Source organism: Trichechus manatus, unplaced genomic scaffold, assembly GCF_000243295.1.
Source record: "Trichechus manatus latirostris isolate Lorelei unplaced genomic scaffold, TriManLat1.0 scaffold00029, whole genome shotgun sequence".
Taxonomy (NCBI): Eukaryota; Metazoa; Chordata; class Mammalia; order Sirenia; family Trichechidae; genus Trichechus; species Trichechus manatus.
In genome coordinates this window covers 12841226-12863308 of record NW_004443965.1, presented here as the reverse complement: position 1 = coordinate 12863308, position 22083 = coordinate 12841226, and the positions used below count along the sequence as shown (strand labels likewise).

The following is a 22083-nucleotide window of genomic DNA, read 5'->3' as shown; positions in this document are numbered from 1 at the left end:
TCCAAACCACGAACATAGGATTTTTTCCATTTATTTAGGTCTTTAATTTCTTTCAAAAGTGTTTTGTAGTTTTCAAAGTGGATGCGAATATTTTTAAAAGCTGCACAGATGATTCAAATATGCAGGCAGAGTTGAGAACCCTACCGTTAGTAACCATGAGTCATCCTAATTATATTAACAAATTAAACATTTCTTTTTTTCCTAAATTTTATTTATTTTGTTGTTGTTGAGAATATACACAACAAAACATACACCAATATAATAGTTTCTACAAGTACAATTTAGTGATTGAGTAAATTCTTTGAGTTATGCAACCATTCTCACCCTCTTTTTCTGAGTTGTTCCTCCCTCATTAACATCAACTCACTGCCCCCTAAGGTTCCTATCTAATCTTTTGAGTTGCTAATTGTCAATTTGATCCCATATAGATAGTTCTTAAAAGAGCATAATGCTCAAGGCAGACCTTTTTTACTAGTTAAACAAAACTATTATTAGGTTTTAAGATGACTTCAGGGCATGTTTTTGGTTTAAGGTTTAAAGATTATCTCAGGGCAGTAATTTCAGGGATTCATCCAACCTTCATGGTTCCAGGAAGTCTGGAGTCCATGAGAATTTGAAATTCTATTCTGCATTTTCCCCTTTTTCATCAGGATTCTCCTATGGAATCTTTGATCAAAATGTTCAGTAATGGTAGCCGGACACCAGCCAGTTCTTCTGGTCTCATGGCAAAGGAGGCAGTTGTTCATGGAGGCAGTTGGACACACATTCCATATATTCCTCCTATTCCTGACTCTCTGTCTTGGTTATCTAGTGCTGCTATAACAGAAATACCACAAGTGGGTGGCTTTAACAAACAAGTTTATTCTCTCACAGTTGAGGAAACTAGAAGTCCAAATTTAGGGTGCCAGCTCCAGGGGAAGCTTTCTCTCTCTGTGAGCTCTGGGGGAAGGTCCTTGTCATCAATCTTCCCTGGTCTAGGAGCCCAAAGGACATGCTTGCTCCTGGCTTTTCTTTCTTGGTGGTAGGACGTCCCTCTCCTCTCTGTTCCATTCTCTTTTATTTCAAAAGAGTGACTCAAGATACAACCAAATCTTGTAGATCGAGTCCTGCCTCATTAACATGATAGAGGTTAGGATTTATAACACATAGGATAATTATAGCAGATCACAAAATGGTAGACAATCACATAGTACTGGGAATCATGGCCTAGCCAAGTTGACATACATTTTTGGGGGACACAATTCAATCCATAACACTCTCTTTCTTCCTGTGTTGCTCTAGGTGAATAGAGAGCAATTGTTGTGCCTTGGATGGCCACTTGCAAGCTTATAAGACTCCAGGACTATGCAGTGAACTAAGAGGTAGAACAGAAGCACTGAACACTTTATTAGGCCAGTTAACTGGGACGTCCCATGAAACCATGACCCTAAACCTCCAAACCAAGGAACCAGATCCCATGAGTGTTTGGTTGTACATAAGCAGCCTTAACAGCTCCTCCTTTTTTTTTGGTCATTGTTGTAAATGTATCTATCACACAACTTTTGCCAGTTCAACTTTTTACAGGTGTACAACTTATTGACAGCAGTTACAATAATCGGCTGTGCAACCCTACCCTTAATGCAATTTTTCCATCACAGTTAACCCCCTTTTTCCCCTCCCTGCCACCGTTGGTTACCACTAATAAACATTGATCTCTATACATTGGCCTTTTCTTGTCTTTTTATATAAGTGAATTCATACAATATTTGTCCTTTTGTGATTGACTTAGTTCACTCAGCATAATGTCTTCCAGCTCCATCCATACTGTTGCATGTATCAATACTTCATTCCTCCTGCTGGCTAAGTAGTATTCCATTGTATGTATATACCACAGTTTGTTTATCCATTCATCTGTTGATGGGCATTTAGGTTGTTTCTATCTTTTGGCTGTAGTGAATAGTGCTGCGTTGAATATTGGTGTACAAGTCTCTTTTTGATTTTCTGCTTTCAAGTCTTTTGGTTATATACTAGGAGTGGAATTGCTGGGTCATATGATAGTTCTAGTTTTAGTTTTTTGAGGAACCACCACAGTGTTTGGTACAACTTTTGTACCATTTTGCATTCCCACCAGCAATGGATAAGTGTTCCAGTTTCCCGACATCCTTGTCAACATTTGTTATTTTCGGGGTTTTTTTCCCTTAGCCACCCTAGTGGGAGTGAAATGGTATCTCATTGTGGTTTTGATTTGCATCTCTCTGATGACAAATGACGCTGAGCATCTTTTCATGTGTTTGGTGGCCATTTGCATGTCTTCTTTGGTGAAATGTCTGTTCAAGACCTTTGCCCATTTTATGATTGGGTTATTTGTTGTTGTTGGAGTTTTATGTATTTTTTTGTTATTAGATTCTTGTCGGATATATGGTTTCCCAAGATATTCTCCCAGTTAGTAGCTTGTCTTTTCGCTTTTTTGGTAAAGTCTTTTGATGAATAAATGTTTTCCATTTTTATGACGTCCCATTTATTTAATTTGTCCTTTTTGCTGTTTGTGCTTTTGTTATTTATATTAAAGAAGCCATTGCTGGAAGCTAGGCCTGACGTCATCTCCCCTCCTTGTTCTTCTAAGAATTTCATGGTTTGTGTTTGTGCATTTAGGTCCTTAATCCATTTTGAATTTGTTTTTTTGTGTGGCATGAAGCATGGATCCTGTTTCATTTTTCTGTATGTAGAAATCCAATTTTCCCAGCACCATTTATTGAAGAGACTCTTCTTTCCCCCATTGAATGGACTTAGCATCCTTGTCAAAAATCAGTTGACCGTATGTATGAGTTTATTTCTGGGCTGTCAATTCTATTCCATTGCTGTGTGTGTCTATTGTTATACCAGTACTAGGCTGTTTTGATTACTGTAGCTGTATACTTCTTCTCTTTCAACATCATGGTGCTATTTGGGGTGGGAGAAAAATGTGGCAGTCAGCTTCCATAAAGATGTACAGCCTATGTGGTTGCTATGAATCCTAGTCAACACAATGGCAGTGGGTTTTTTTGTTGTTTTTGTCATTCCATATGGAGCCCTGGTGGCGTAGTGATTAAGAGATCAGCTGCTAACCCAAAGGTCAGCAGTTCGAATCCACCAGCCACTGCTTGGAAACCCTAAGGGGCAGTTCTACTCCATCCGATAGCATCTCTATGAATCAGAATCCATTCAATGGCAACAGACTTTTTGGTTTTTGTCATTCCATATAAAGTTGAGGATTGGTTTTTCTACTTCTGTAAAGAAGGCTGTTGGAATTTTGATCCGGATTGTGTTGAATCTGTAGATCTCTTTGGGTAGCATTGACATCATAACAATATGAAATCTTCCAATCCGTGAACATGAAACATCTTTCCATTTATTTAAGTCTTCTTTAATGTCTTTCAGCAATTTTTTATAGTTTCCATTGTGTTAGTCCTTCTTGTCCCTGGTTAGATTTATTCCTAGGTATTTTATTCTCTTAGATGCTATTGTAAATGGAATTTTTCCCCTAATTTCCCTTTCAGATATCTCATTGCTGGTGTATAGAAACCCAACTGATTTTTGTTTGTTGATTTTGTACCCTGCTGTTTTACTAAATTCTTCAATTAGCTCTAGAAGTTTTCTTGTGGACTCTTTGGAATTTTCTATATATAGGATCATATCATCCATGAGTAGAGATAATTTTACTTCTTTTCCAGTCTGCATACCTTTTATTAACAAATTAAACATTTCTGAGTTGCTAATCTTTTTTCTTGCTGTTTTGTTTTTTTCTTTACATGACTCAGGAATTCCCATTCTTTTACCTGAATGAGTCACACTTTTGGGGTTAGACCTTCTGTAACTGTCTGTCATTATTTTGAAGTCTGAAATGTTTTCCTTTTATTTTTTTTTTATTTTTTTTATTTTTTTTTATTTTTTTCTGAAATGTTTTCCTTTTAAATGTAGGTTTTCAGAGATTTGTTGTTGCCATTCAGATGTATCTGTGATAAATAGGGGCTAAGGGTACCCTCCCTCTTAGTTCTCTACCCAAAACCTGTATTCTTTGAAAAAGGGTGTCACTGTCAGATAAACAGCTGGAAGTAGAGTCCCCTGTTATTTAGTGGACATCCAGGGCAGAGGCTTGGTTCCTGCCTTAACTTCAGGTGCTCCTTAGGCCAAGGTACAACTTAATACCTATCAGCCATTGGGAGAAATGCTAAAAATAGGAAGTTTCATTGCACAGACTCTTTCTAGTAAGTATTTAGTAGACTTGTAAAACAGAAACTGGCCAGACTGAATGAATCATTGCTAGTCCCTTTGCTATAATTTATAGCTTGGTTAGATCCTTGTCCTCACAGTTTATAGTAATGCAGATCCTCTATGAAATTTACCTTCAATGTAAAAAGATTTACTAAGCATGTATTAAATGAATAAGATTATAAGCATGACTAGGTATTTAAGGCTACTTTTTTTTTTATTGTTGTAGTTTAAATGATGTTTACATTTCAAGTTAGTCACCCAGATAAAAATTTATACATACGTTATTATGTGACCCTAATTACTCTCCCCATACTGTGACAGCACACTCCTCCTTTCCACCCCTGATTCCCCATGTCCATTCGACCAGCTCCTAACTCTCTCTGCCTTCCCATCTCACCTCTGGACAGAAGCTGCCTGTCTAGTCTCTTGCATCTACTTGAGCTAAGAGGCACATTCCTCATGAGTATCACTTTATGTCCCACAGTCCAGTCCAATCCCTGTCTGAAGAGTTGGCCTCGGAAATTGTTTTAGTTCTGGGCTGATAGAGAATCCGGGGGCCATGCTTTCCGGGGATCCTCCAGTCTCAGACCATTAAGTCTGGTCTTCTTACTAGAATTTGAGTTCTGCACCCCACTTTTCTCCTGCTCTATCAGGGACTCTCTGTTGTGTTCCCTGTCAGGGCAGTCATTGGTGGTAGCTGGGCACCATCTAGTTCTTCTGGTCTCAGGCTGATGAAGTCTCTGGTTTATGTGGCCCTTTCTGTCTCTTGGGCTAATACTTTCCTTGTGTCTTTGGTGTTCTTCAGTCTCCTTTACTCCAGGTGGTTGGGACCAATTGATCCATCTTAGATGGCCACTTGCAAACTTTTAAGACCCCAGACGTTAAGGCTACTTTTGAGAAAACATTTTCAAACCCCTTAGAAGTATGAAGTATACTAATGATTGAGTTAATTACTGGCCATTCTCATCTGTTTATGAAAATACAACCCCTAAGTACACAGACTTTGGAACTCGTTTTCTTCAACTCTGAAATGAGGATGATGATATAGTACCTAACTTTAAGCATCTTATGAGGATTGAACTAAGGTGTGTGTGTTGCTGGCCTTAGCCCAGTTGGTATGGGTTAGATTTTATGATAATTCTAAAATGTAACCATTTGCTTCTGTTTTATATCAATTAAACCATGGATATTAGGTAGGGCCTTAGATGATGAGGATTCTAACAATTTGTATAGGATAGTAGACTGGGATACAGTAAGCAAGTAAAACCTAATTATGTTAATATCTTTAATCCCGTTTTAGGCCATTGCCATTGTACTGGGGTTCCTGGTTATTGTGGCTTTTGCTTTAATAATTTTTTTTGCCGTGAAAACTCGAAGAAAGATAGACCATTACGACAGGTCAAATATTCTGTGGGACAAGGAACACGTCTATGATGAGCAGCCCCCCAATGTCGAAGAGTGGGTAAGTAAAAAAATCAGCAAACTTTCAGTCTTCTATTAAACTCCTAGTTTTCTGTATCTAAGCTTGATTTTTAGTGCTTTATTAAACTTTGTTCTTAGAGTTATTGTCTGTGTATTTTACAAAAGTTGTTGCCTCAGCTTTTACTCAGAATTTCAAGAGGGTGAGGTAAGTGGAAATTGTTTCACTACACGTTAAAAATCAGATTTCCATTTCTAAGTTGTGGAGCTAAGCACTGAAAAGAAATGGCTTTTAAATCAGAGCTTCAAACCAGTTTGTTCCATTTTGAACCCCTGCGGAGAATTTGTATTTCCACTCCAGATATACTGAGTCAGAAGCTACAGTTTAACCAAGTCCCCAGGTGATTATTATGTATGATAAATTTTGAGAAGCACTGCTCTATTAGTGGTTCTCAGAACTGGTCCCTAATCAGCAGATTAGCATTACCTGGAAACTTGTTAGAAATGCAAATTCTCAGCAAGGGTTTGAACCCGACCAAACTGGTTCCAAACCCTGTTTTAAAGGAATGGTACAGAAAGAAGTTGGCCTTTGCAGGACAAATACAACTCTTTCCACCACCCCACCTCCTTTATTTTTTCTGTTTATCGTTTTGGCTGTTATGAGTAGTAATGCTTCTATGAATATTCACATACAAGTTTTTGTGTGGATGTATGTTTTCACTTGATATATGCGTAGGAGTGGAATTACTGGGTCATGTGGTAACTCTGTGTTTAACTTTTAAGGAACTGCCAGACTGTTTGCCAAAGAGGCTGCACAGTTTTGCATTCCCACCAGCAGTGGGAAACATTGCCTAGTGTGCTGCTTTAGGTCAAGATTTGCAAGGGTGCTTTTGGAATGGTTGCAGGTGGCAGATCTTTTAAACCTTTTACATGGATAACAGTATGACAAACCACAGGGACTAATTCTGCACTAACATTTACCTATAAAATACATTGGTGAGGCAGAGAGAGATTAGACCGATTTCCTCTTTTGTTTATACTGTTACTCATACCAGTAGGTGGCTTCCTATATGTTATGTTTTGCCAACTGCTGAGAAGGTCCCTCTCTCCAAAGTATCTCTCCAGTGAGTCTGTTACTGATACCTAAACTGTCTTTAGAGATATTTGGAGTGAGACTTTGTTTCTCAGAAACTCTCTGTTAGGATGCAGTTGTGAGCATCCTCAGGAACTGCCACTACAGGATTCTTTGACCAGGTTGTTATCTTGCCATGAAGGCTAGCTGAGAATACTGGACATTGGTGCCAGGGTAGGTTTGTTTTTTGCTCTTGGGAGTGGGATAGGGTGGGGAGGGATAAGGATAGGGTGCTACAGGTTAAGTCTAGGGTAAAGACGTTGCTAATCTTGAAGGATCCTTTAGCTATAGCATACAATAAGTCTGATTTTTGAAGAAATCTAGAAATGTAGGTGTAATACTTTCTAGTTAATTAAGGAGCAAAAATGACACTGTTTTAGAAAGGATGGACATGTATGTGGCACTAAGATGATAGATTCCAGTTTTGTGCCCCAGCTCTCTATTTGAAATTCTTTCATTCTTTTCTTCCCCCTTTCATTTTTTTCCCCGAAGTTTTATAATGTGTGAGGTACTAGAGAGTGTTTTCTTTCGACCTTTAGCTCCAGGCAAGGCCACTTGTAGCTGGAATAGGACAGTCTATTTATTGTGAGCTATGAAGTAAATGTTTTGCCGAGAGTTTCTGGGTGTGTCAGTTTTCACTGGCTGTTGGTTTTGTTTACTTAAGGTTTCGAGAGCCTTAGATAAAAAAAGAAAAAAACTCCATCTCAGTGGAAACCAGTAATATGAGTTCTAGTGAACTCTGACCCCTCATCTGATTTTACTGTCATGAAGGTTTAATCAGTTCTAGGTATTTTTGATAATTGGGCAAAGGATAGTGATAGTAATTTATTGAGGTAATGATGATGATGAAGCTGAAAGAACTACTTGACTTTTAAGGCATTATTTTTATAAAACTTCCTGACCAAATCCTGGGAAGCTTGATCACCTATAATAGGTTGTTTCCTGTGTACTTTATAGTTTCTCACTAGTAATAAATAAATCTGTTCTTGTTATATGGAACTTAAAGAATAATCTGTTGAATATCAGATGTATGATTTTGACCAAACTAATGTTTTATGTGATAAAAAGCCCAAACCCGTTGCCAGTGAGTTAATTCTGACTCATAGTGATCCTGTAGGACAGAGCAGAACTGCCACATAGTGTTTCCAAGGCTGTAATCTTTTTTTTGGTCTTTTAGTAATTTTTTTAAAATTGTGCTTTAGATGAAGGTTTATAGAGCAAATTAGTTTCTCATTAAACAATTAATATACATATTATTTTGTGACATTCGTTGCCAACCCCACGACATATCAACAATCTCCCCTTCTCAACCCTGGGTTCCCCATTATCAGCTTTCCTGTCCCCTCCTGCCTTCTCATCCTTGCCCCTGGGTTGGTGTGCCGATTTTTTCTCATTTTGTTTTACGGGCCTGTCTAATCTTTGGGTGAAGGGTGAACCTCAGGAGTGACTTCAGTACTGAGTTAAAAGGGTGTCTGGGGGCCAAGGCTGTAATCTTTATGGAAGCTAACTGCCACATCTTTCTCACCAGGAGCGGCTGGTGGGTTCGAGCTGATGACCTTTCAGTTAACAGCCAAGCTCTTAACCATTGTACCACCAGGGCTCCTTGTACGATACTTAGTCACATGCAAATTTCTCATTTCTTTTCCCCTTTCTTTCAGTTTTACCTACTGTTGAGTTACTTGATGGCTTTTTAGTCAAGGGATTTTGCTTTTCCTTCCATTCTCCTGTCCCCTGCCCAAGATTATTTTGCTGAACTTAATACCATGTTCTCATTCTTTTCTTTCCTCAATCTACTTAACAACAAGATACAGACTATTACTCTTGTTTCTGCTCTTATGCACTGTTCTCCCAAATCAGTTTCACTCTGGTAATAGGTAATGAAAGAAGTGGCTGCTGAATTGGAAATGTTTGTGTCTGAAGTGCCTGACGGTGGAGTGGGTTAGTGATTTTTCTTCCTTTTGGTCATTAGAAACTAATATAAAAGTTGTTGTTGTTAGGTGCCATCGAGTTGGTTCTGACTCATAGCGACCCTGTGTACGTACAACAGAATGAAACACTGCCGGGTCCTGCGCCATCCTCACAATCGTTATTACTTGAGCCCATTGTTGCAGCCACTGTGTCAATCCATCTCCTTGAGGATCTTCCTCTTTTTCACTGACCATCTACTTTACCAGGCATGATAATAGTCTGCACTTAAAATAATGGAAGAGAATTTAGAAGTAACTACTTGTGCTAAATAAGGATTAAAATTTTGGTTCTACTAACTATGGAAAATTAAGCCAAGATACTCCCATATAGCTAATAATGACTTGTTTAAGGGGGAAAAATGAAAACTTACTAAAGTACAATTAATTAATTACTTAATATTAGTTTATTCCCACTCTACTAATTGGGGAGGTCTAGAAATGCATTATCTTGTTAAATCTTACTGTCTTACTGGAGTTTTAACAACTTTAGGATTACAACCCCTAGAGCAGAGGACTTCAAAAGCTTCAGAGTTTTAAAGAGGTTTTGGCCCTTTTGTATTATCTGTGAGAATACTTGCAACTTTCTAATTTCATGTGCCTAGCACAGTGCTTTCTCCACCTTACCAGGGATTTTAAGTTTTTTTTTGTTTTTGCCTTTTCCTCTTTCTGGATATTTTGTTCTTTGCAAAATAAACAGACCATGTTTGCACACTGTTCGGTTGTTAACCTGGACTTAAGTTTGTATCAATGTTTTCTTTTAAGCGTTTTATGATTCTTTTAATTAAATTTGCAGATCTTTATTTTCTCTGGTATGTCCTCAAACCCCAGATCTAATTGTTGTTTTCTCTGCACTTAAAAAAAATGCATTTTATCTGATTGTAAGTGTAGAGAATTTCGGAAATACAGTGACTTACGAAGAAAATTCAGCCACCCTAGTTACCATTTTAGCATATTTTCTTGCTTATGTCTGTATTGGGATTTTTATCTTTTTAAATTAATTTGCAGTAGATCTTTATATGTTAAGTGTACTGACTTTTTCTTATATTTCTGTAAACCCTTTGTTTTGGCTTCCCGTATTTCTTAAATATTATTAGATGATTTTAAAATATAGGAATATGATGGAAGAAAATGGTCCCACAATTTCACCACTCAGATACCTGTTATTTATATAAATGCTATTTGCCTTTTAGTTTGTTGTGGTTTATAAGAAGTTCTTAGTATGAAAGTAGTACAAGTTTATTATAACAAACTACAAACAATATAGAAAAAATACAGCAAGAAAAAAGTGAAAGTGTTTCCTCTCAACATCTTCCTCAATTTCCAGTGGGACCATTTAATAGCTTTTAGCAGATAGGTTTCCATCCTTCTAGGTTTTTTTCTATCCTTACACAATTATTGACTTCATTCTAGGACACACTCCCTTGTTCCCCATTTTAATTTTTCTGAAATTGCACACCTTCACTGATAAAGTATGTATTTAGTGTGAAGTTTTGGGGATATGTGCCATTAAAATATGGATGTATAAAGGCCTCTATGCTGCACAGCATGTTGAGACTTGTCCCCAGCATGTTGAGACTTGTCACGACTTGTTTTTGCAAACCTATTGTTACTGATTGGCTTGTTTACCTGAATTCCTTCTCCCTTGCCCGAAACTTATTGTTATTCACCCAAAGCCCATTGTTCTGTTATTTGCTTCACTTTTTTCTGTATTGACTATAAAATAAACTCCTGGGACTGAAGCTGGGTTCGACTCCTCAGAGTGACCCTCCTGGCCCCACTTCTCTGTAAGAGTTGTGGCATTGGTTATTGTCTCCGCTGCCCCGACAACCGTCGCCACTGCGACAGATGGTGCCCTGTGTGAGGAGCTGCGACATGAAGTTTCCTACTTCCAGCTATAAAACTGTTTAATAAATCTGTGCTGCATCTTAGACTTGTCCATGGGTACAAACACAGACACAAATTTGATGCATTATAGCAGAGTGGTCTGAAATCTAGCCTGGTCACATCTGTGAGACTTGGGCAAGATCTTTCACGTCTCTGCCTCAGCTTCCCTATCTCTAAAATCGGAATAATAATAGTACCTACTTCATAGGGTTGTTGAATGAGATAATATTTGTAAAGTACTTAGAATAATGCCATGTACATGGTAAATAATGTGATGTTATTTTTAATAATTTGATATTATTTTTTAACCAAAAAATGAGATAATATACATATTGCTTTGCAGTTTGCTTTTTTTTTTTTTTAACTCACTTTGTATTGTGAACGTCTATCTGTACACCAACATCTACCTACTTGTTTTTTACAGCTGTATGATGGCACATAGTATGAATATACCCTGATTCATTCCCCAATTTATGGACATTTTGATTACTTCTAGTTATTTGCTGTAGGGTCACTATGAGTCGGAATTGGCTTGATGGCAACAGGTTTGGTTTTAGTTGTTTGCTATTGCAGGTAACACTGTGGTGAACATTCTTATACATATTTTTATGCACTCTTGCTGGTATATATATATAAGATACATTTCTAGAGTGGCCATTGAGCGTGCACATTTTAAATTTTGTTAGGTATGGCTAATTTGCCCTTGTTAAGGGATGCCGCAGTTCCACCATCACTGACAGTATGTGAGAGTGCTCACTTGCCAACACGCTTTCCTTCTCTACATATTATAAGTCTTTAATTTTGTAAATCTGATAAGTGAAAATTGAGTTTTTATTTTAACTTTTGGAAAATTTGAGATTAAGCATATGTTACCTGTTATTTGGAGGTCTGGTGACTCAGTGGTTAAGAGCTATGGTGAGCTATGGCTGCTAACCAAAAGGTCAGCAGTTCAAATCCACCAGCTGCCCCTTGGAAACCCTACAGGGCAATTCTGCTCTGTCCTTTAGTGTCACTATGAGTTTGAATCCACTCAACGGCCACAAGTTTGGGTTTGGATTTTTGGTACCTGTTATTTATATTCTTAAGTCACTTGAGACTTGGTTTCTTTTGAGTTGTTTGCTGTTTTCTTATTAGAGTTTTACATATTATGAATATTGACATTTTGTATTATGCTGCTAATATTTCATCCCAGATTTTGTTGGTCTTTTAACTGTGTTTCCAGTGTTTTTATTTTCTTACATTTTTCCCATCTGTTTCTTCATGGTTTCTGTGTTACTCGGTGTTGTGCCTAAAAAGTCCTACTATCCTTTCAAGGTTTACGTAATAGTTCTCTGTAGCTTCTTCTGAAGTTTCATTAAATTTTCACCATGTTTTGGACTAAATGTGTCAAGTTAAACATATTTGTCTGTGGTACATTTTAGCATCCTTGATTGGTATAAAGTTTCTCCCTCATTCTTCTTTAAAAAAAATTTTTTTTCAGTTTAGAACTGTAGACTCCCAAGAACTTTTTTTAAAAACAGGTTTAATGAGGTAAATTTTTTTATACCATAAAATTCACCAAGTATGAGTGTACAAATAAACGAGTTTTAGTAAATTTATAGAGTTCTTTAGCCATCACCCCAATCCAGCCTTTTTTTTTTTTTAAAATAAACCTTTTATTTTAGAAAAGTTCCAAAGGTAATACAGATAATTTTCTTATACCAAACCCACCCAATTTCATCTATTGTTAACATGTTATATTAGTACGGTACATTTGTCACAACTAATCAATCTGAGCAGTCAGAGTTCTCTCTAGCTAACCCTGCTTGCTGAGCCAATGGTGCAAACCATTCCAGGGAGGCTGAGATCATCCACCTTTGATGCCAATGTGTGGTGAATAATAAGTCCCACTCCACAGCCAACTGTATCCTGTGGAAATCTCAGCTTCCCTCTCCTGGTCATCCCAGATCTTAGCTGCCAGCACAACCCTTTCTCTTTCATCCCCATTCACCCAGGGCTAGGTCAGTAGGTACTGCCCCTTCTCTCTTTCTCATCCCTATTCACTCAGGGTTAAGTCAGCAGATATTGGCCCCTTCTCTAAGGTCCAGTAATCTGTTGGAACAACTCACAAACTCCAAAGAAAGGGCTGTCTTTAATCTAGCAATAAAAAGAATGCAAACACTTAGGGCGAGGTCTGGGAGGGGTCTCAGTGCAGAGCTTCCATGTCTCTAGTGGATGCACTTACCCTCCCTAGAGCAGATGTTCGCTCTCTCCACCCATGAAGCTCCACAGAGCCTCTGGCTTCCAAGCCTTTATTCACCTCGCCATGTGGCTGTGATAGATTGCATAATGCCTCCTGAGGCTTAGTTAGCATCAGGCCCCCAACTAGTTCCTCTTGATCTGGTCACTTCTCACTGTTTGGCCTCAGGTGTGGTCCAGCTGTCAAGTACTAGGACCAAAACCAAATTGTTTACTGTGAGGGGGTTCCGCACTTCACAGAACCAATAATAATACATTATTTTTAACTGACATCCATACTTCATTCAGATTGAGAAATTTATTTTCAGTTATAATGTGAAATAAGATCTAACTTAATTTGTTTCCAAATGGCCAGCCAGTTATCCTGAAATTTTTTCTTGTGAAATTTTACATTTTTGGTAAAAGGCAAGTCTTTTGATTATTCTTTCTTTTATGAATTGACTAAAGCAATTATGTAAAAAGTTACTAAGTCATTTTCTTACAGTAAATAGATGGTAGTTTTCTTGGGTATAGTGAAAATTGATGGTAAAGGTAACTTTGCTGTTACATAAATAGAAAGTATTTTTCATTCACACGACTACAGTTACATAGTGGGTGACAAAGCCAGGACTAGAACCTTAACTTAGCATTCCCATGCCAACATGCTCTTAAGGAAAACCTTAATAATTACTTTTTTCTGTTTTTAATTGGACTTCAGAGGCCCAGAAATAGATTAATTCCAATATCCAATTCTTGGTTCATGACATTGTTATCTTTGGTTCGTGTATATCCTTCTTGTTCTGTTTATTTAATAATGAACACCCATTTACCCACTATCCAACCCAAGAATTAGAATATTAAGTCTAAGTTACATTACCTTATATGTTCTTTTAGTCTCCCATCCACCTGCTTCTACCTGTCCCCAGAGGTGACTGATCCTGAATTTTGAGTTCATTATGCCTTGCTCTCCCCCCCATATTTGAGTGCATCTAGTTCCATCATTATGTGATCTTCCATTTTATAACATTTTGTAACAGTTTATTCATTCTCCTATTGATGGGCATATGAATTATTAAGAACAGTATTGCCATGTAGCATGGAGTCCCCTATGTTTGTGCAACAGTTTCTCTTGGGTATATACCTAGGAGTGGAATTGAATGTCCAGCTTTATAGGATAGTACCAATTTATTTTCCATATTTCACCCATATAGAATCTCACCAGTAACACTTGATATTGTTAGATTTTATCATGTTTGCCAATCACACACGTGTAAAAGTATCTGACTGCTTGTCTTGATTTGTGTTTTTCTGATCATGTCTTCATGTTTATTGGTTTTAAGGTTTTCTACTTTTTACCTTTTGGCAGTTGCTGAGGTGACAAAACTCAGCCAGTTTCTCTGATACTCACGATTCTCATAAAGGTTTTGATGGGGTAAAGGTCAGCTGTTGTGAGGCATGATTCTGAGATAGCGTACTCTATTGCATGATAGCGTACAGGCAGTCTCCGGGCTACAACTAAAAATCAGGCACTGATAAGCCGTTAGGACTCACTTTCCCATCTTGACTTCTTTCTGCTTGGGTAGGCTTCATTTTTTTCTCAGGGAAGATGGGCTTTCTCCACAGGACAGAAAGCAGCTTCTTAAAGCTCTTGAGTTTTTACACATTAGTGTTATATCTAAGACTGGTCTGAGAAGGGGACCCTGTTTGGCTAAGCTTGGGTAAGGTGGCCACCTCACATAATATGGCATATGACTGTTCTCGCAGTTACTGTGTAGAGTGGGAGGATGGTTTCTAGAGAAACGGTGCTGTGTAGACAATATGTACCATAAATATGCTGTATAAATTTGTTGCAGTTGTCCCCTTGTTTTTGATGTGGTCATCTCACCAGCTTTAAATTCAAGGTGCAATTTGAGTAACTTAGAATGAGTTTCTGAGAAGCTTTGAATTCAGTGTGCCTGACTCACTCCTGCCCCGCTCAGTACTCTGCTGGCTTCCCCCACTGAGGGTGCCATGCAGCTCAGATCCCTTTCTGCCACTGCTTGAGCTTGACCTCTTACAAGGTCAGAGGACTGTGGTCCAAGGAACTGTGTTCTGCCGACACACTGAGAATGGCAGTGGTGGGGCTATTCAGCCAGGAGTGCCAGACGTGAGCTGGGAGGACTAGCACCCTTTATTCCCTGAGACAGGTATTTCATGTTAATCTTTGGTTCAGATTCTTCTCTTCCCCACCTGCATTTCTAGAAGGTCATAAAAATTGAAGCATGCATATTTGTCTTCCCTAGAATAAATAATTATAACTGGAGTCTGGTTCTGGAAAAGCATACACCCTCAGTAAATATTAAGAGTTGATTATGAAACTTGTGTACTTGAGATTAATCCTTATTGATATTTGCAGTATCCTGGTGCAGTCTAAGAACTTCAGTTTCAGGTGTTTCTGTGACTACATTTGATTTGGTTTTGGTAAAGTAAAAGAAATCAATATGAGAGTGGTATGGATGGGGCCTTCTGGTGAGATCATCTAATCTGCTTCACTGAATTTCCATAGGAGGAAACTGAAGATCTGGGAAGTGGACACACTAACAAGATAGTGACTTGCTGTGGTAACATGATGAGTCAGGACCAGAAGTTTAGACTCTCCTTATTCAGTGCTCTCTTCTCAGTGTAGTACATCAGACTGACTCAGGTTTGAGCTTCACATCTTAATAACTTTGACAATAAAGCTAAAAAAAATCACAATAAAAGAAACAAAGGTACTAACCACTATTTCCTACATAGCTGTTATAGGCCAGCTACTCTATGTTATCACAATCCTAACAGCAATCCTTACAGGTGGGTATTTTTTATAGAAGGAGAAACTGAACTTTGTAGAGGGCTTCAGTAATTTGTCTCAGACACAGCAGATACTAAACAGCAGCACAAGTATTCTAACCCAGATATTTGCCTTTATATCTTGTACTTTTTTCTGTAACTTTTTCTTCTCTCTCTCTCTTAGACCTTCTGAGCCTCAGTTTCTTCGCCAATAAAATTAGGGAAAATAGTACTTAGTTAATAAAACTTAGGAATTAAAATGAGATAATGTAATTGTAAAGTGCCTGTCTCTGTCACAAATCAGCATACCAGTTCTCAGTGAATATTTTCTGCTTGCCTCCTAATTTACACCTTTCCTTGTTATGCAACATAATTTGTATCAGATGTAGGAGTAGACTAAATTTGGAGAGAAGACGAGGCTATGCCATAAACTTGTTTTTACACTGTTACCAGTTAGTAAATGAAAGTTGTTAAACAAGGTCCTATTTTTACATACGAAGGATGGTACTTAAATCTAAAAGCTAAGTTCACTATCTAGGTAGTCTTATTTCTAGAAATTTCTAAGTTTTGACATTGTGATGCACATTTAGGTAGCATCTCTTCCTAGTATTTACTTATCAAGGTAGGAGCTAGTGAGGATGAGCTGGCTGGGTGTAGAGAAGAGATAGGATCCTTGATTGTGCTCCCTAGACGCTGTCCTTTGTGGTCAGCCTTGGGCACAAACCTTTGGTTGTCTTGGTCTTCTGGTGAAATTAGTCACTTTGTCCCAAGGTGGTCTTGTCTGTTCACTTAATAATTCCTCATCTGTAAATGGGAAAATAAAAGTTCTATCCATGGTATTCACAATGCTTAATAAGTTTTAGCTAGAATAATAATTGTTAGCATTGGCAACAATGAGTTTGAATAAGGAGGACATGATTTAAAGTAAAGGTACTCAAAATGTAAGTACATTTAATGTTGGTTGCAGTTTAACTTAATCTTCCTCTTACCCATTCTGCTACAAGTTTATAGTAAGAGCAAGTGTCTTTTTCAAGGGTATAGGCATGCCCTGCTTGTTATCTCCTTCTGCACACAGGAGGGAGGAGACAGGTATGTGTGGGGTAGGTAGCTGGGACAGGGCAGTGGTAATAATCAATATTAGACAGCTGATGAAATATAGATAGCTCTTTTATTTTCAACCAGTACAAGCATTCTCTAATGTAAAAACAGTCCTGTGGGTTGTTGGCTTGGTATACTAGCTCTCTCCCCTGGGAAAAATAACGCTGTTATCTGTAGCCTTAGATGCAGCAAAATGGTACAGAAGTGGAAGTGCCGTGTCCGTCACTGCTTTTAGAAACCACCCAGAGCTGGGGTACCTGGAACCTTATCTTTCCCAGCACCACTGTGAATGAAAAGGAGTGGGAGGGCAGGCCAGGAGAGCCAGGTTTGAGAGTTTTGTAATGGAAGGTGAGGTAGAGTGTGTGCTAGAGTTGTTGAGTGTCTTTTGTGGTTCTCTGAAAGCAGGAATTCCTAAGTTTTCAGCACTAAATAGAATTAGTGTTTCTAAAATTAACTACAGGTATAATGGTCTAAACAAGTTACATGGAGGAGAACTGTCCTACATCTTTGGTTCTCAAACCTTACTGAGCATCAGGATCACCTGGAGGACTCCTTAAAATGGATTTCTGGGCCTCAGACCTGAAGTTCTGATTTAGTAGGTCTGGGGTGGAGCCTGATAATTTGCATTTCTAACAAGTTCCCAGACAGTGTTGCTGATGCTAGTCTGGGAACCTGGCGCTAAGAGCCACTGATCCATACATTCAACCTGCAACCGCTACACTGCAAGCCCAGTTAGCCTTTGAGTTAATGTGTACATAAGGCTTTTTCCATGGGAGAAAAGTGTAGCAGTCTGCTTCTGTAAAGATACAGCCTTGGAAACCCTATGGGGCAGCTGTACTCTGTCCTGTAGGGTCACTATGAGTTGGAATTGACTTGGTGGCACCAAGTTGGTTTTTTTTGGTTAAGGCCTTTTCCACATCATGGCATAGTTAGAAAATGATAATGTTATGCAGTATACTGGGATAAACTCCGGATGTGGTTCACACCCAAAGATAAGTAGCCCACAGGCTCTGAGGACTAAGGTGTTCCATACCTTGTACTACACCTGTTGCAGAGTTCTGGCATAAGCTACATGTGTATTAAGCTACAGTAGAGTATTCACCAGGATTTCCATTTATAGAAAAAGGGGCCTTGAGTGAGATAATTGATGGATAAGGTCTACTCACTGAGTATAAGGTTTCTCCACTCTCCCCACCCTCAAAGCTCTAATAACTCATGGACTCTTAGGAAGTTTCAGAATTCATCTTAACTGGTATATGTTACTATTTCCCTATGGGCAACATGCAGCTGGGTAAGGGGCAGTTTGTTTGCTAAATCCTTAGTACCATCCAATCAACGTGAATTAATCAGACTCCCACCTGGTCCAGGATCTCTTCATTTGTGGGATTAGACCTCTGCCTTCAAACAACTAAAGGTGGAGAAAGGTCTGAGGGAACTTTTCAGAGGCAGTTTTAAGGCTCTTGTTGGGGGAGGGAGGGCAACTGTGAGTGTAATATATCAGAAAACGGGAAAAACGAGTTAGGCTACTTACTGTTCAGAGAACTTGTAGTACAAGGGCACATGGCAGGTGAGGGTGGAACACACAGGTTGTAAAACTGGAGATGATACTTTGAGATTAAGGTGCTCCTTTCTCTGAAGCCCATGTATTTCTTCACTTTAATTACCAAGCAGGAAAAGCCCTTTTGTTTCCCTTTTCATGGTGGTGTTGCTGCACTCTGACATAAACAAAGGCACCTGGTGACTGAAGCACATATTTGTAGTAATTTATTTGTCAAAAGGCAAATGAAACTCTTCAAAATGGATTCACTTCATATTTCATTGGGGTGTGGTGAGGAATTTAAGGGCCAGGCAATGAGAATGGCTTTCTTTGTCACAGGGAATAGTCAATTCCCAGACAAAGTGGATATCTCTAGCCATGTTTAGATTTACTGAGGTGGTAGTTTGTTATGCCAGAAAGAGCTGAGCTTTGGAACCAAGAGGACCAGGCTTCAAATCCCCCTCTACCACTTCACCTTCTGTGTGACCTCGAGCAAGTTCATTTAACCTCAGAGGCTCCGTCTACTCATCTGAAAATAGAGGTAATCATATCTCAGGCAGCGGTGGTGTTGGAAGAATGAGCGAGGTCAGGCTTTGCCTGAAGCATGACAGATATTCAGTAGATGATTTTTCTCTTTGTTGTGAGAGATAAGTGACTTTTGTCACATTGCTAGACCAATTGGATGCAGGAGTAGTCTGACTCTTTCTACGGTGTGTGAACTAGGAATGAAGGCAGGACAGAGAGAAAAATGAGGAATGGCTGTTGTATTAGCTTGCTTTGTTGTTGTGTGCCATCCAGTCAATTTCGACTCATAGCAACCCCTTGTGACAGAGTAGAAACTGCCCTATAGGGTTTCCTAAGCTATAGTCTTTAGGGGAGCAGATCACCAGCTCTTCCATCCTGTGGAAAGCAAGTGGGTTCGAACCGCCAGCCTTTTGGTTAGCAGCCCAGCGCTTAACCATTGCACCACCAGAGCTCCTTATTAGTTTCCAAAGGCTGCTGTAACAAAATACCACAAATTGGGTGACTTATAAGGACAAGAAATTCATTGTCTGACAGTTCTGAGGGCTAGAAGTCCAAATCAGAGTATTAGCCATGTTGACTCCTTCTGAGGGCTCTGAAAGAGAACCTGTTCATGCCTCTTAGCTTCTAGTGGCTCCAAGCTTTGCTTGCTACATGGCTTGCAGCTGCAGCCTCACATGGTAACCTTTCTCTGTCTCCTGTTTTTGTGTATCTTCTCTCTTATAAGGACACTAGTCATATAGGATTAGGACCCACCCTACTCCAGTATGGCCTTACATTAACCTAACTGATAACATCTTTAAAGACCCTATTTCCAAACAGGGTCACATTCACAGGTACAGGGGTTGGAACTTCAGCATATCTTTTTGCAGGACACAATTCAATCCATAACAGCTGTCATTGCAATTTTTTGCTTTTACTTATTCCAAACTGCAGATGAAATTGATTTGAGTAGTGATAAGTGTTTTCCCAAAACTTAGTTTTGGGAGGGAGAGATTTTCTTTCAAAGTGACTAAAAGCATTTATGACCTTTTTATCCCATCTCTGACTTTGGGTAGTCGAGATGAGGCGGTTGCTCATGTAGATCCATCTTGGTCCCAGGTGAGGAAGGCAGAGGCCCCAGAATACAGACAGGTGTTTGGAGGGGAGAGCACCTGAGCTGCTAAGGAGAGCAGCCCTCTTTGTTTTCCTCCTGGCATCCCACAGGGATTTAGGATGTCTTCATTAGCTCTCTAAGGGGTGCTCATGTTGTTTATTACAAAGACTTTCTTCCTAACTGATTTATAATCAGAACGCTTCTAAATTTTGAATAAAAATTTGTCCTCATCATAATTTCCTCTTGTGAAGATCTTCTGAAATCATATTTATTTCATTTTGACATTCCAGAAATATTTCCATGATTGAAATTGAAATCTTAGTAAGGCTTTCCTGTGCATCACCCTGAGTTAATTATTAATGATGCTTAAACATGGTCTGTGTGAGCACTTTTCTTTTTTTAATTTAATTTCAAGTGTGAATCAGACTCATTTGCTGGTTGGGTCAGTGTATTTTTTCCCCTCAGCCCCAGCATGTCTGTCTTCTACTGGCTTTTGTCTTTCCCTTCTATTAAGACGTGTGGGGGCTGGAAGGACTCTAGGTCCAGGAGCTTCTTGAGAAGATCCCAGTTAAGAAAAACCAGTTGGAGGTTAGGCTCTGCTGTGTGGATTTCTGCTGCCCACAGAGCCCCACTCTCTTCACTTGAGTCTCCTCCACCCTGGAAAACCCTGGGGTCGGGGTATTGGATCTGCCTGTCCTGGCATGAGATGCATCTCTGCTTCAGAGCAGCAACCCCAACATTTGGTTTTAGAAATGACTGAATCTCAAACTTTTCTTTCCCCTCAGTGCTTTTAAGGCAAATTTCCCTCAGTCCATGTTCTTTACCCTGTATTCTTCTGCCCCCAATTTCTCAGAGCTGTTCTCAAATTACTTAAGGAAAACTGTTCACCATTTGCTGTTTATACTTAAGTGTAGTTTTTGTCTCAGGTTTTAAATCTTTAAAAATTTATTGTGATTAATGAAATGGTGTTATTTTTCAAGAACCTTAGCTATATTGTCGAGTTTTGTGAGCTGTCTGGGGATCCTATCAGTGCAACTCAGAAATCCCTTTTCTCATAATAGGAAAAAGAGGTTGGGGACTCCTTGTGTAAATTACTAATACCTAGTTAGTCCCCATGGGGGCTTCTCCTTCCCTTTACTACTCTTTGAAAGCAGCAGGTATAGGCAGTCCCCGGGTTTTGAATGAGATCCATTCCTAAGTGTGTCTTTAAGAATTTGTAAGTAAGTCGGAACAGGTGCACACAGTTGTTTAGCCTTACCTGAGTGCAAGAAAAGGCATGAAGCCTTTTCAATGATTTAAAAGCTGTACACGCAGCAAGTGAAGATAATTGTGATGAAGAATTTATTGCTAGTAGGGGCTGGTTCAGTTGTTTTAAAGTGAGGGCAAATTTACATAACATTAAAGGGCAAGTACAATCCTGTAACCCAGGAAGTGCCTGTACTGGGCTTATATTCACTTCACATTGGTACCATGAAATGGGTTAGAGAAAAAGTAATATTTTCGCCTCTTTTGGGAAAACAAGCATAAAAAGGGAAAAATGACTTTACTCCCTTGTTTTATAAATATATTTTTGCCTCTACCTCTAGACCCTAAGCTCCTTTTGAGGACAAAGAGTACTTCTTACCCATCTTTGAGTCTGGCAACATAGCTGTCTTGGGATTTTTTCTTTTTCTTTTTTTTATTGTTGTAGTTTAAATGAAGTTTACATTTCAAGTTAGTCACCCATACAAAAATTTATACATACAGTGTTATGTGACCCCAGTTGTTCTCCCCTTACTGTGACTGCACACTGTTCCTTTCCACCCCTGATTCCCCATGTCCGTTCAACCACCTCCTAACCCTCTCTGCCTTCCTGTCTCACCTCCGGACAGAAGCCGCCCGTTTAGTCTCTTGTATCTACTGGGGCTAAGAGGCACACTCCTCATGATTATCACTTTATGTCCCACAGTCCAGTCTAATCCCTGTCTGAAGAGTTGGCCTCAGAAATTGTTTTAGTTCTGGGCTGATAGAGAATCCATGGGCCATGCTTTCTGGGGTTCCTCCAGTCTCAGTCAGACCATTAAGTCTGATCTTCTTACTAGAATTTGAGTTCTGCGCCCCACTTTTCTCCTGCTCTATCAGGGACTCTCTGCTGTGTTCCCTGTCAGGGCAGTCATTGGTGGTAGCTGGGCAC

General features: G+C 39.1%; 1 protein-coding gene across 1 annotated transcript in view; it reads left to right on the top strand.

The window, feature by feature from the left end:
• Positions 1-22083, top strand: part of OCLN (occludin) — a 52428-nt gene that overhangs the window by 5530 nt on the left and 24815 nt on the right. Inside the window, exon 3 of the mRNA XM_023729563.1 lies at positions 5531-5692. Within this exon, the coding sequence (XP_023585331.1) occupies positions 5531-5692 (162 nt within the window). The remainder of the gene's footprint in view (positions 1-5530; positions 5693-22083) is intronic.